This window comes from Anas acuta, chromosome 8, assembly GCF_963932015.1.
Source record: "Anas acuta chromosome 8, bAnaAcu1.1, whole genome shotgun sequence".
Classification (NCBI taxonomy): domain Eukaryota; kingdom Metazoa; phylum Chordata; class Aves; order Anseriformes; family Anatidae; genus Anas; species Anas acuta.
Window position 1 is genome coordinate 10,108,480 of NC_088986.1, and position 14,360 is coordinate 10,122,839.

Genomic DNA, 14,360 nt, shown 5'->3' on the forward strand with positions numbered 1-14,360 from the left:
TGTTTAAATGTCCTAAGTCAGGTTCTTGAAATACATGTAAAGGACTTTATTTAAGTTTGCTGTTTCCTTTTTTTTTTTTTTCCTGCATCCAATAGTTATTTACTTTTTTCATGAATGCAGCCAGACAAGGCGGTTGGCTTTCAGTGATCAAAGACCTAGAGTTTCCAGAAAAATACTAACCAACAGAGGATTTTCACCTTAATTTTTGGGTTGCTTATCCCAAGGTAGTCCTGTGGACTGCAGTCTGCTGTGGTGCAGCTGCAGTTTGACTGGAAACTAAATGCAGATGTACCTGGTCGCAGTACTGCTCCTGAGAACAGGAGGAAGATTTAGTTCATGAATTTTTGGCTGGAGGAAGCTTTAGTTAATGAATTTGTGTGTTTTCCTGCAGCTGTGGTTAGACCAGTTCCCCAAGATGCATCTTTCAAGGATTCATTTCTTACCATATAGACATGCAGAATTAGAATAGTAAGTAGCAGACGTTCAGGTGGGTCCTTGCTTTACAGAAGGGTGGAATTGATTCTAAAAATCTCGGCTGCAGAAAATAAAGCTGATAAAAACATTGGCTTCTGGAGGACACAAGCTGGCCTTACAAGCTCTGCCTCATGAAGTGCTTGCAGGCAGATGGGTTAAAGGAAAAACCTGCTTGGGTTGGTGGTGGCCAGGTAAGCTAAGCACACTGGGGACAGCTCTCCAGAGAATGCCAGTCCTTTTTGCAGTTCTGGCTCACCAAAGACAGAAGGGTGGATCTCAGAAGTTCAGAAGTACAAGTACTATAATCAGAAACCCTAAAGAAATCCTCGTTTAAAGACAGAAGCCAAGACTTTGAAAATATAAATCTAACTTTAGGTACCCGGTCTGTATTTATGCGTGCAGGTGGCTAGATCAGAAGTGATGAGCAACCGGTTGTTTCAGTGAGAACTTGCGAACGTGCAAGCTTTTGAATTCCAGTCATTTTCTTAAATGCCTGTGTATGAGGTTAAGAGCTCATGGTTAAACTCTCGTTTTCAGCAATGCAGGCTTCAAGTTGTTTTTTTTACACTCCCAGGAGGATGATTGACTTGTTTTGTCACTTCTGAGCCTGTAACAGTGCATGATGAACCTTTTTTTATTTATTATTTTGAGATAGATGCCTCTAAATATTCTGTGTTCTGAGGAAGGCTTGCTAAATATCCTGCTGGTGGTAACCTCTTCCTCTTCCTTAGAATGTTTTGGGGATAGGAGAAAGTAATATAAGAGGCAGATAAATATTAAACTGGAGACAGCAAGCTGCATTGTCTCTTTCCCTTTCTCTCTTCCCTTCCCTGTAGTTGTGTGTGTGGGGTGTTGTGTGTTTTTTTTTTTTTGTATTGGTGTTTTAACACTAATTTTAAACCTACTGGTCCATTTACCATTGTCTCGAGCAAAAAAATAATAAAAAAAAAAAAAGCATTCCTTACCTGCAAATCCTGCCATTCCTGTATTGTTACTTTCTGGTATCTTGGAAATATGTTTAGGTTAATTCATAAAGCTTGCATATTCTCACTCTTATTATGGGGGAGGAGAACTGAATATTGTCTTGAGGACTAGATTTTCTTGTTACATGTGCATATAAAGATATGAAGTTCAATTAAATATTGGGATGCTGGCTCTTTAACCTTTTGCCTGGGATTTTTTTCCCTTGTATATATTTTTAGTAAGTTCAGTTTCTAGTGCTTTCTCTTCCTTTCCTTTCTCTCTCACCCTGGACCCCAGGAAGCATACTCTTGAATTAACAAGTGTGTTGTAATTTCACTTCCTTCATTGCGCTTCAGTTGTCAGTGATTGGGACCATTCAAAATAGGGTTGTATGAGAAAGTTTTTAAGATTTGCCTTTGCACAGCACTGTTTATAGGGGATCCTGATGCATTTTGTAATTCCCAATGAAGTGTCTGTTTACATTGGAGGGCGCTCATTGTGGCACAGCTGGAGTGTTGAGGCTGGGAAAAGCACTCTGAAACAGCTCAAAAACAGTATTTTTGGGCAGAATTCAAACAAAGTTTGCACCGTGAGGGGTTGTTGTGTACAGTAACTTGGAGTCAGTAGCTCCTTGGAGCTATTTTTACAGACTTACATAAAGCAAACAGGTTATTTATCTGGAATTCTGCAGGCATATATTCCATGGGCTGATGCTGCTCGTATCTTTGTGGGGAAGGTGAGAAAAATCTTATTTAAGTAAGAGGCTTCTTGTCAGGGGTTGCAACATGTTTCCAGGCAGAACCGAGTGCATAGCGTGTTTGATATGGGGCGAGCTTTCTGCTCTTGAACACAAGTGTTACTGTCGAGATGCCGTTTCTCTTGCCGGTGTCAGCAGCAAGGTACTTTCTCTTCTGTGCCTGTGTGATAATTTATGCCGTTGCTAGCTCGCCGTATCACAGATTGTCATTTGCATTGAAACCAGCCTGTGCTTAGGATCCGAGTGGTGTGACTTCAGCTGACAAATGTGCCGTTCTGCGGTAGGCCTTCTCTGCTTTCTGTTTTTCCTATTAATATAATTGCAGGAAAAAGTGGTTATCAAGGTCGGTTTGCATAGATATAGTGGGAGTGTTTTCCGGTTCCAACAAAATACATTTAGTTCCTGAAGTGTTTCAAACCTGGGTATGAGTAAGCAAATGCCCATAAACCTGACTTTGTTAGTATGGGTTGAGTAGTGCCTTGCTGCGATGTGCCTGCAGTTGAAGTCTCGCAACAATCTGTTTCTAGAAGCAGGCAAGCAAACGAGTGTTCAACTTTGATTGAAAGGAATGACAGAAAGGGATAAATTGTGCTTGCTGACCATAAGAGCTGCTGGACAGAGCAGAGAATAAAGGAGGACAGAGCTTGCCATGTTTGTTTTCCTGCCAGCACTTAAACGTTCGTAATGCCACAGATGGGTTTTGTGAATGCTCCTTCCCGAGTGGTGCGTGTTAATTCTTGGTTGCCCTATAAAACGAGCTGTGCCTGTACAAGCCTTTTCAGAAGGAGGCAACAATGGATCCGTCACTGCAGCCTGGGACGTGGGGTGAGGCCTGCTGCGCTTCGTGGCTTCTGGGCCCGAGCTCTGGTGGTAACCGTGTGGTGGCAACTTCATGAAGAAGCTTGCCCTCTCTCTGAAGAATAGCTGACACCTCTTAAAGCAAGCGTATTTTTATCCTGCAACAGTTAACACTTTTAAAGAAAAAGCAATTTAGTTCTTTAGTCAAAATATGCATGGGTTGGAAAGCAGAAGAGAGATTTACTTTAGGCTACAGGCTCTTTTTCCCTTCAGTTTTCAGCAACTGAGGAGTGGGAAAGAAAAGTGCCCTTTGGAAGAAGAACTGTGTTTTTCTATTATTTTAATCAGGCCGTTCTGCCTAGCCACTTGAGACCTTCTGGTCTCTCATTAAAGAGTTTTGAGCTTTGTTCTGCAATGTGCTCGCTTCACCTGCATGTTCTGACTGTGTCCGTATGGTGTTATTTTCCCAGGCAATATCAGTTCACCTGCTGTCCAAGAATACAACCCAAATTAAACATCCAACTTGTTCTGCTTTAACATTTATTTTGTTAGGTGCCATCACTGTGTTAGGTGTTCAGTGGAAACGGAAGGTTACTGCTCAGAGGTGGTTGGCTGAGGTGGTTTTGTAGACCTTTAAACTGGCCGCTTCCTAAGCAGAGGTGTGTGAACAGACTTCAAAACCAATTAAATTTAATCTGGTTAGCAGTCTCAGTGTACCAACTTGTATCTCATACGTTAGTCCTGAACATACCGACACTGTTCTGGTTCCAGTTTCGTACAGTTGAAGCTGATGAGACCAGATGGGGGGAAATTAGGAAATTTCCAGGCCTCCCCCTGTAGCTGATCGTGGCAGCTGGGGCAGAAGGACATGTTTGCTTGTTGTTATTTTGCTTGCTGGTCTCCTTTTGGAGACTCTCTGCAGTCACCCTGTGCAGTCTGGCCTTTGCTCTGACATCTCCCTCCTTCTCTCCCCTCCATGCTGAAGGTGTCACACGACTCTAGTTTCTCTTTATTCCTGCTTCTCTGCCTGCTTTCTTCACTGAGCTTCTCCACCATATTCGTCCTCTGTCTCAGTATTTGTCTTGCAGTGTTCAGTTCCCCAGAACTCATTCTTTGCTTAACCTCGTTTGGTTTGTCATCTTAAATGCATTCTCCTCTCCTACTTAACCACTTACTGCATTGCCTTTGTCAACATTTGGGCCACCGTAGAGGGGTGTCTTGTGGTTATTTGTTGCTTTTTAAACAGAAGGCATTGACATTTAAGCAGAGTAAATAGTAGGCCAACTTTTTCTGTCTTTCCTGTGCAGTATCTGGTGACCTACACTAGACCTAAAACAGCATTAGTTTTCAAAATAGTGTTGAAAACTCTTTTCAGCTCACTTCCTTCTTCCACCTCAGACTTGGTGATGTTTGGAGTCTTTGGTTTTGAGCTCCAACTGCTGGAATAATGTGGATGTGATGTCTTTGCAAGCTTCTAGTTGTCCTATTAGTGTGTTCAAGACTTTATTTTGAAGGCTGAAAGCTGAAGGTTCAATATTAATCTCTTGAAGTTAAACATGTAATGCCATGTGCAAGTACCATTACATTTTGAATTTAATTCCCCTTCTCATGCTTGAGTCTTATAACATGACTGCAAGTGTTTGCAAGGAAGCAGTCCTATTATCCTATCCCTAGGTGAAAATGTTTCCAATGACAGTTGTATGGGAAAAGGTTATACCGCTGCTTTTGCCTTTTCCTGAGTTAAGTGGTGATACCTGAAGCCTCTACAAAGCTGTCTGATCTAGAAAGCACCCATGCTTGGCTGAGCATCTGGGTAACTTGTCCTTCAGAGATGCTACTGGCCTCTTTCCTCATAAGGTTTGGGAGAGATGTAACGCACAGCTTTGCTGAACTTCCATTCTAGCAACGAAAGCACATAGCTCATACCACGGATAATCTTGAAGACAGAGTGTTTTTGTGAGCTACAATGCCACAGTCTTTTAAACTGTAGTTGAATCTGCTACGCAAAGCTCTAGTAAATACAAAAATAACCTGGAGTGGTTACTTTTAGACTCTGGCAACCAAATAACCTGACTGTTGGTCTGTCTCCTGTTGCATGACAAAAAGCTAGCAGTGGGAATAATGGGTGGCTGTGTCACTGCAACTTGATAATACAGAGTCTGAGAAGGTCTGAACACTGTGCCATTTAGCTGTGAGGTCTCTCTATGACACGAAGCGTCCTTTGCTTTCATTCTTGTAGGCTGATCAGATCTCTCCTCCAATTGCTTGTGTGCTTACGCAATGCCCGTTGTTGTAGCAGAACAATGCTGTGAGATGGTGTGTGTGCTGTAACCTTACTGGGTTTTGTCTGAAAGTACCAGCCCTGAAATGTCTCAGGGACAAAAGAGAATCCAGTATTCTCTAAGGGAGAGGTGCCCTTACTATCCTTTAGGATATTCTTACCACACAGAGCTGTTTGTACTATTAAGAGATTGAGAACAAGCATTTTTCTTTCTGTTGCACTGGCAAATAGAAAATAATCTTTCCAATTTTGTGTCCCCACCGAAAAGGCATTGTTGAAGGGCTCTGAATAAAACCAGCTATCAGGCAGGCTGTGTGCATTACCAGCCCAAATGATCGGAGGAATTGGGTTACTTCTGTGACACCGGGGACACACTGACCTCTGGGTGGCACTTGCCTTAAGGACAATTCAGGACTCTGCACGCAAAGGTTACCTGCTGGCCAGCTACCATCTGAGATCAACAAGCCTTACATGCTGCCTATAGGAAAATCGTAGATTGGCTGTTTGCTTGATTAGCCTGCTATGCATCGTAGAAGAAATTAGAGCCCCAACTGGAGCTCTCAGTAAATGAGATCTGAGGGCCTCCTGTCAGAAACTGCTGGGTTGTGTCTGTGCTAGAATCAGGTTTGGAGCTGACTTCTGCAGCTCGTGCATCTGTATCCTCTGTGTATCTGTTGTTTTTACCCAGCCTGTGCTAGAATGCAGTCCTTGCGGTTAAGACGGGTGAATGACCTTGCAAGCTAATTTGCCTGGAAAAGTACTGGGGGAATAGATATTAGATGTACTTAACTAATACGGGAGCAATGGATTGAATCAGGAGGCTTACTTAATTGAAAAGGAGAGCATAAGAATAGTCAAAATAGCAGGTAGCTATCGTTGTCATATCTAGTATGTATTTCAGTGCTCTTATGGGGTGCTTGTTTTATTTATTAGAACTTCTGGAGCACTTGTTGTGGTATTTTATAGCCCTAACCAAAACAAAAAGCCAGGTCAGTGATCCCCTTCACCCTCGGATTCTCTCGCTGATGAATTTGAGTATGGCAGCGTTAAATGTACGGCTTGTTACTGCCCAGAGAGGTGAAATGGTCTGAGGTGGTCAGGAAACATCACTTCAGAACTGGGGGTACTGAGCGAGGTGTTTTTAGGGCTTTTGTTCCAAGTTGGTCAATATTGTTTTGGTTGGAGCATAACTGCCTGAGAAGTATCACTTGCACCCTTCAAAGGAAAGCCAATGATTAATATGAAATTAATGTAGAGATCTCTTATTCTCTATTATTTTCCTTAAGTGTACTAGCATTTTATGATTTAAAACCAAATTTTTAAAAATTTATATTAAGCAATGTTTTTTCTTGAGTACTGTAAGGTCATCTGGCTCCCTTAGGGCTTCAAGTAAAAGCACTGAGAAAGATCAAAGTTGGAAAAGCTCAAAGCAGCATTATTTCCAGCCCCAGGTCAGGTTGGCTGCGGCTGTGTCTAGTTGAATCTTGAAAATCTCCACGGATGGTGATTGCATAGCCCTGGGTGGCCTGTTCCAGATCTGCTCTGCTCTCCTGACACACGACCTCGCAGCACGAGGGCCAGGTTGTTTTGGGTCCCTGGCTTGAGCCGGCCTGGGATTTCTTGGTTCCAGTGTATTCATGCAATCAATGCCATCTCCCAAACTGGGTAAAGCTGTGCCAAACATTTGATGTTATCGTTAGTGTGTGAAGTCTTGTTTGCTTTGATTGCGGAGAGGGGCCAAGAAGGCATTTTATTTGCAAAATGATATGCACTGAGCACAAATTTCTGAGCAATTATCTCTACTTTAGCACAAAAGATATTAGTTTTGATTAAAAAAAAGAAGTTATGTTACTTAAGGACAGGACATTTCAAAATATTGGTCAGGTTGTCTAGAATTCAAGAGCTTTCCTTGCACCCTTTCTTCTGCTGTTAGTCTAATACAAAAGATGTGAAACAGTGTCTTGAAGTGGTAGCAAGAAGCTGAAATTGCTAAATATTGAAGTGTTTCCTAGACCCAGACCCCTTTATGAGATTGCCTCCTTTGATATAAGAAGGTAGTTGTATCTGCTTGAAAATCTGGCCCAGGCTGGAGCTGTCAGCTGCCTCTGATGAACATTTGAATGTGAGGAAGTATGTCTTCTACTTGCCCTTTGCCTGGGTGGTTGCTCAAGGGCGAAAGGTAGACGCACAGCACTGTGATCAGGGCAAAGGTTCCTATCTAGGAGGAGAAAAATGCGGAGGGAGAGGATGCCTTTTGCCCCCTGTCTCCACGCACTCAGTGTGTGCTGCCCAGCTTGTCCAGCAAGGGCTGGGAAAGGATTCGGCAGAGCTTCTGCAAGAGGAGGATGAGAGAGGTTGTGTCCTGGGTTACCAGTGAGATGTGCAGCTCACGGGTGAGCCTGGTTCCCAGAGGATGTGGGGTGTAGCTGAGGGCAGTGCGGGAGGTGCTGACCCACACACCAGCAGAGGCTGAGCCTCCGTGTGCCCTTTCCTGCCTAGCGTGGTCTGGGGAGCTCAGCTGCATCCAGGCTGCACGGAGTGTGGTTCCTGTGTGCCTTCTGCATCTGAGGCACAAAGAAGTCCAACAAAATACAGCTGAATTCAATGTCTCAGAAACAACGGGCTGCATTTACAGTTGCAGCTTTAACAAGATGATGGTGGCACATGCAGAGCCTCATAAGGGAGTGTTGGAGAACCCTCTGTGACAGAGGAGCGCAGCTGGTGCAGCCAGCCTCAGTGCTCTGTGCTTGGACCAGCCTTGGGAGGCAATTATCCTGTCTGCTTCACTTGGATTTTCTTGAGAGAACTGACTGCATTGCTGCCAGCTTTCCCTTCTGGCCTGACCTAGTCTCTCTGCTTTGTGGCTAACAAGGGAGCGAAACCAGAAGCTGCTCAGACACAGCACAGAAGTTATTGTGGCATAAGGGATCTATACACGAAGCACAAGTCCACTGCTGCTTTAACGATTATTTGAGAAGGAGTGGAGCTGCTGTCTTAACCCAGGATTACATTACTTAGCACTGTTTGGCTGATGATTTGTTTCACAGTCTCTTACAGCATTTATCGTAGAGTTAGTGCATGTTCCTTCTCCTGAGGGCTTCCATTTGATGTAGTACCGAACGCAGTGGGAATCAGGTTGCTGATTAGGGCTTGTAGACACAGCAATAAAAAAGCATAACTTACAGTAACATATTGTGATGTTTTTCTTTGCTGCTGATTCAGTTTAGGGAATTGATATCTGGGAACTTGATCAGGCTCCACGACCTACATTTGGATACTTAGCCCTCTCCTTGTTTTGTTGTGCCCGAGAGCCAGCTCTTCATCTTTTTTTCATTTATGTTCCTCACACTGAAATGAGAGGGTGATATTATGTTGTAGGTGTTTCTGAAGGGTCTATTTCAATACCAGCATTTAAGTATTATTAGTTGATGCAGTGGTAGCTGTTGCATGCATCTTTAACATGAATATATTGGTAGAGGTGGGGAAGGGAGATGTTCTCAGCCTCTCGTGGTCTGCAAACTTCCTGCCTGCGTAGCCTTAAGGGAAAAGAAAAACTTTTTAGTGTACATGTATAGTTGAGCTGAAGATGCTTGTATAATGATGAATCTTACATTCCTGATTATATCTGAAATTAATCAATTACAAATGTTTTGTCTTTTCAGTACATCAACTATGGTAACCTGGAGCAGCTATTAGACAGTAACCAGCATTTGCCCTGGACAGTGAGGGTGAAATTGGCTTATGACATTGCTATGGGAATCAGTTATCTTCACTATAAAGGCATTTTTCATCGAGACCTTACATCAAAGGTACCGTCTATAAAATGAAGGGAACTTTTAAATGAAGGTTCTATAACTGATTGTTTAGTTCTTTCTTCTCCTTCCAGCAGAGAAGCACTGTTATATAAAGTGTGATCTAAGACACTGTGAGAAACAAATTCAAATATAGTTTATAGGTTTAAAATCTTTCTCAAAACATGCTGATAGTTTGTATGGGAACTAAAGAAATAATTATCCTGAAGGAAGGGCATTCCTTAAATGAGTTCAGGTTAGGCTTTCTCAGAAACCAGCTGCAGAGTGTTTTGTTCTGAATTATGGTTCAGTAATCTATTACAATCCCTGGATAATTTAGCATAACAACTGAATATTTGAAACAGGACAATCATACAAAGATCCCAAGTTGAGGAGATGCACTTTAAAATCTTATTTTTGTTTTGATTCCTAGTACGTTTCACAAATCTTCCTTCAACAGGAAGAGTGGCTGTTCTTTACTAATTCACAGTACTGTTTTATATTTCTTCCATTTCTATGCTCAGTAAGGCCAAACCAATTTACCTAAGTTTTTTCGGAGGTCTTAAAAGGATTGAAAAAGAGAAAAAGTTCTTTAGGAAAGAAGGAATCTATACTGAGACTGGAATGAAGGAATCTTGTTTGGGAAGGGAAAGAATTGAAAAAGAACTATTAGAATCTCTGGTGGGCTGGTGTGGAATTCCAGTTCTTGAATAGACTAATTCAGCAATGTAACTCCATTATATCATACAAATTAAATTCCATGCGATGAAAATTCAAACTGCCCTGATTTGTTGCTCAAGCACTAATGTTGAAATGAAGCTTTCATTTTTCTGAAGTTTAATCTTAAAAATATTTAATGAGTTCCTAGTAATCTGTTGAGCTTTTTTGCTCCTGCTTGTTTTCATGATCACATCACAAACTAAGACTTTTCCATTGCTTCAGCGTACAGGCAAGGTACCTGTATTGTTTATGACTGCTGACATTGTCTGTCACCTATTGATGAATTTATTAACTATCCCCCAGAATGGCATTTCAGTGGCAGAGTTTTCAATGGACTTAGATTGGTCTGAACTGCTTTGATGACAGCTTGTATGCATTTACTGGGCTGAAGGAGCTAGCTAATTCAAACTCAGCTGCAAGTGTTGACTGCTTCTAGTTTCATAGAGCTCTGTGAACAAATTGCCCCAGTATTCACACTGGATCCTGCCATCCATTGCAGCCTGTGATGATTGCTTTGCTGTCCTGTCTGCTAATGACCCTATTTAAGTTTACTCAGGACTTGTAACATGAAAATACCCCAAAACTGTCTTAGGAAGGTTTTATTAATGTCACTTCAGCCAAAAGCGTCCAGAATAAACATTATCTTAACCTAAGGGGAGCCATTTCTTTTTTTTAAGATTAGAAACTGTTTTATAAATAAAAACTCAGTACAGCGTGTTTGAAAATCCAAGTGACTACTAGTCTTCCATCCGCTTTTTTTGGGGGAAATTATCTCAATGTATCGTTAAACAGATGAAGGACATGCATTTAGCCAAGGGAAAAAATATTCAATGGGTAGGTGAAACAAGTATCTAAGTCATAAAATATTTCTTTGGATGGCTTTTCAAATGAAAGGTGCTGAATTCAAGAGCATCAAACTTAAGACAAATGCCCAGACTTGAAGGCATGTCAGTTTGTGATAGGCTCGGAAAGCTCCATTTAGGTCACCTTGGAGTGTGCAGATAAGTGCATAAAAATAACTGAAAAGATAATTTACTGTTCCCCCTCTTTTTTTTTTTTTTTCAGTTCACGATGAATTTTAGCGCATTTAAGAGTGGGGAAGTAGAGTTACTGGGAAGAACCAAAGTAACTAAGGAGATTACCTGCAGTATTTACCATAAACACATGCTGTGGTGGCCAGTCCTATGAAAATACATTTCCTGAGTGTGAATGCCTTTATTCAGAGCTTTGCATGATTACGTATCATTCTCTGGAGCTGCCCTAACAACGCTTCAATGTTATCTATTGCTAAATTGGTGTAAGCCATTGTTTAGAAAATGCAGGGGGGGGTGCATGGTTTCAGTGTACCAGCAAGCACATCAGTGGCCACAGGAAGTAGTAAGGGTTATTTTTAAAAATAAATAAATAAATTAGACAATCCCCATTTAACACCGCCACCAGCAGCAAGAATTTACAAGTGGTTATGCTGTGTTGGGTGGGTCTTCACACTAAAGGTAGTGTGTGTGTGTGGATAAAAGTTTGTCACCAGCTGCATTCCTGGTAGCTGGTGGTACTGTAATGTCTTCCAGATCCTCAGTTTTATTTTTTTATTTATTGAAGTGATGTATGCCTGTTTTCTTCTTAGGAGGTGAAGTAGATGAAACACCAGATTTTAAGCACCAGGGTACTTGTGAATTTTACTAGTGGAAATGTATTTTGTATTTACCAGGTTTGTACTGCTGATGGGGGGATGAGTTGCCTTCCATTCTTACCAGTAAATCGTCAACGTTTGAGCAAGGTGAAGGAAGATTTGGGAGGCTTAGTCCCTGGGGGACAGCTTGTGATCTGGACTGGATAAGGGTAGATTCAGTAGTATTCTGTACTGTGCTTCTTTGGTGAGCTTTAGGAACTGATGTGAGGACTTCATTAATCACATGAGGGTGAAGACAAGGATTTAGACAAAGTCAGGACAGATGCTGAGTTGGCTGGGATGAAGAGGAAGGTATTTTTCTAGAAACTTCCCTGCCTTGACTGAACTATAAACTGAGACTTTCTCTGCAGGAGTGTCAATGTATGTGTACGTGTGCTGGATGCATAAAGGCTTGAAGGAAAAAAAAACGTCCTCCGTCAATCTAGGATTGAAAATTGTTTTGGACAATTAGTATATGGCAGGATGATCTCTCCCTGCCTCATGGCACCACGTGGATGGTAGCAGAGCGATGTTGTTACTGCAGAAAGCCAGAGGCAGAGAACGGTGACGAGCAGCAGATGTAGGTCAGTATGGTCGATGTGGCAGCCCCCAGGGCATGTCAGGCCTGACACCACACTTGTGCCCTTCCTGCTGCCCCGCTGTCACAGCAGGAGAGCTTGCTGGAGGAGAGGGCTGGCCGGGCAGCTGGCATTCACCCGTGTTGTGGGGTTGTGAGCAGCTCTGCCCTCGGGGTCTGGGCACTGGCTCCTGTAGCTGATCAGCTTGGTCTGCCCTGAGTGGCAGCAACAGCCCAACTTGGGTCTGTCAGGGAGTCAGGGTGGATGGATTGGTTCTTCCCAGCCTGCAGGTGGTAGGTGTGTGACTTTTGGTTTTCCAGAATTGGGTGCGATTGAAAACGAGGTCCTACAATCAGTAGTAGGTGGTGAGTAGCTTTAAGTAAGCTCTGTTGATGATAAAATCTATGGAGGAATTCTGATCTCTAGGCCAATATACGTGTGTGTGTGTGTATTCCTGCCAACATAGGCTTTCACTTCACAGTAAATGTGTAATGCCTTGCCCTTCTTCAATGGAGAGATGAGTAGGCTCAGTTACAGAATCACACGTGTAAGCAGTCACTGTGGGCTACGTTATGTAAGGTAAACTCACTGCCTTCAGGCTTGGAAGTGACATCCCCTCACTCCCTACCTTGTGTGCTGTTTTAGTGTTCAAAACAGAACAAACCCCAAGCAATGAACAGAACCTTTGTCTGACCAGTCTTCTACTTGCTGCTGCTTCTGTAAGTCCCCTTTGTGCTAGCCTGAGCTCTCGCCTGGATATTTTGCACAGCACAGGAGGGTTTGCACTGAAAAAAAAAAAAAAAGCTGTTACAGTTTATTTCTAATGTTAACACTAAACTTTTAGTGGTACTTTGAGACCAAAATGGAGCCTGTCCCTTAAACTTACTGGTTTTAGTTATAAAAACACGTACAGTATTGTAAACTTCCTGTTGCACATTAAATTGTCAGTGGTGTTTCTGCTAAGACATGGCTCTTTAAACACAGATGATGCATTTAAGTATTTTAATTCAGTAACAGTCATCAGAGGATTGCAAATGACACATCAGGAGTACATCAGGAGTATGTCTCTTTTCTAGAGTGCAGTAAGATCTCTGAGGGGTCCAGCTTGTGTGTCATAAAACAAAACGATGAGGTTTCTTCATCTAAGCAACTTATTTTTAACTCTGAAACTTTTCAGTCTATTTTCGGTTTTGTTTGTGTAAAAGGGAGAGTAGAATATTGCATTCATCTTAGCAGGATTATGCTGTGCAAAGCAGATGTTAAGCTGCTGTAACACACAAAGGGGGCTTTATGTGCTTTCACATCTGTCTCTGCATAAACAGCTCCGTTAACTCTTCAGGCCTCGTGTACAGAACTCCCTGCTTTTATTAAGAGGCTGCCTCAGGAAGGACCGATGGGGTCCCCGTTTTGGGGGGGAGAAAACATCAAGAACCCAGCTGAAGTCAAATACTGCCCTCTGTGACCGTCTGAGCTGCCAAAGGAAAGAATATCCCTCTTTATGTAGAGGTCCAAGGAGAAAGCTTGAGAAGGTCTTCGTGTTTTATTGCCTTGCAGCTTATACAAACAGTGCACTAGTAAGTCAGACAAGTTTTCTTAAAGCCCGTGTTGTAAAGCTGCTTGACATTTCGTCTCACTGGCAGATTTTGAAGCTGTCCTTTATGCTAGAGAGGAAATTGAACTCCCGTGTCTCTGTGCCAAATTCCAGCAATTAAACTAATTACTGAACTGATGCACTTTTTTCTTTTTTGTATGAACTTGGAAGTGTAAATTTGTCAGCAGAAACAACGCATTATGCTCTGAGTTTTTCCTACTAAAATATCACCTCTAGCTTAAATTTTCAAGTTATTTTCAATCTTTCACTCTCTAATGGAGCTCTGTCCCTTTTTTGATCCTGGTTTATCTTGGTAGCAGAATGTGAATGCTTAAAAATGTCTTGCTGTTTGCACATAACTACCAGTTACCACCTGCTGTAGGCTGTGTACGTCTCCTTTTCATGAATTGCATTCTAAATCTGGTGACTGAACTGTCCATGCTATGAATTTGGTGCAGTGCTGGGTGACAGCTTTACAAAGATGGGAAGGCTGGTGGAGGAGCATGGCAGTGCTGGCAGTCCTCCTTAGAGCACCTGGAGACTCTCAGCACAGTGAAGCATCACCACCTGCAAAACTTTCTCCTGAAAGTTTTTTTTTTCTCCTGAGCAGTGTGGGCTTGAAAGGTGACATGTAATCATGCTAGTATCCACAGAAAGGCTGTCCTACTGATTTTGATAAAAACAGGCTTCTATCCTTTCTGGGTTCCAAGACATTGATATTTAGCTACATCAAAATTT

General features: G+C 42.3%; 1 protein-coding gene across 4 annotated transcripts in view; it reads left to right on the plus strand.

The window, feature by feature from the left end:
- The window catches only part of TESK2 (testis associated actin remodelling kinase 2), a 76,066-nt gene that overhangs the window by 43,540 nt on the left and 18,166 nt on the right, over positions 1 to 14,360 (plus strand). For 2 of the 4 annotated variants that reach the window (XM_068691399.1, XM_068691401.1), the window contains one exon: positions 8,936 to 9,082. The exons of 1 other annotated variant lie outside the window; for it this stretch is intronic. In XM_068691399.1, coding sequence (XP_068547500.1) covers positions 8,936 to 9,082 — 147 coding nt within the window. Of the gene's footprint in view, positions 1 to 7,533; positions 7,667 to 8,935; positions 9,083 to 14,360 lie in introns of those variants that run through there. One more of the 4 variants, XM_068691402.1, reaches the window with a different exon arrangement.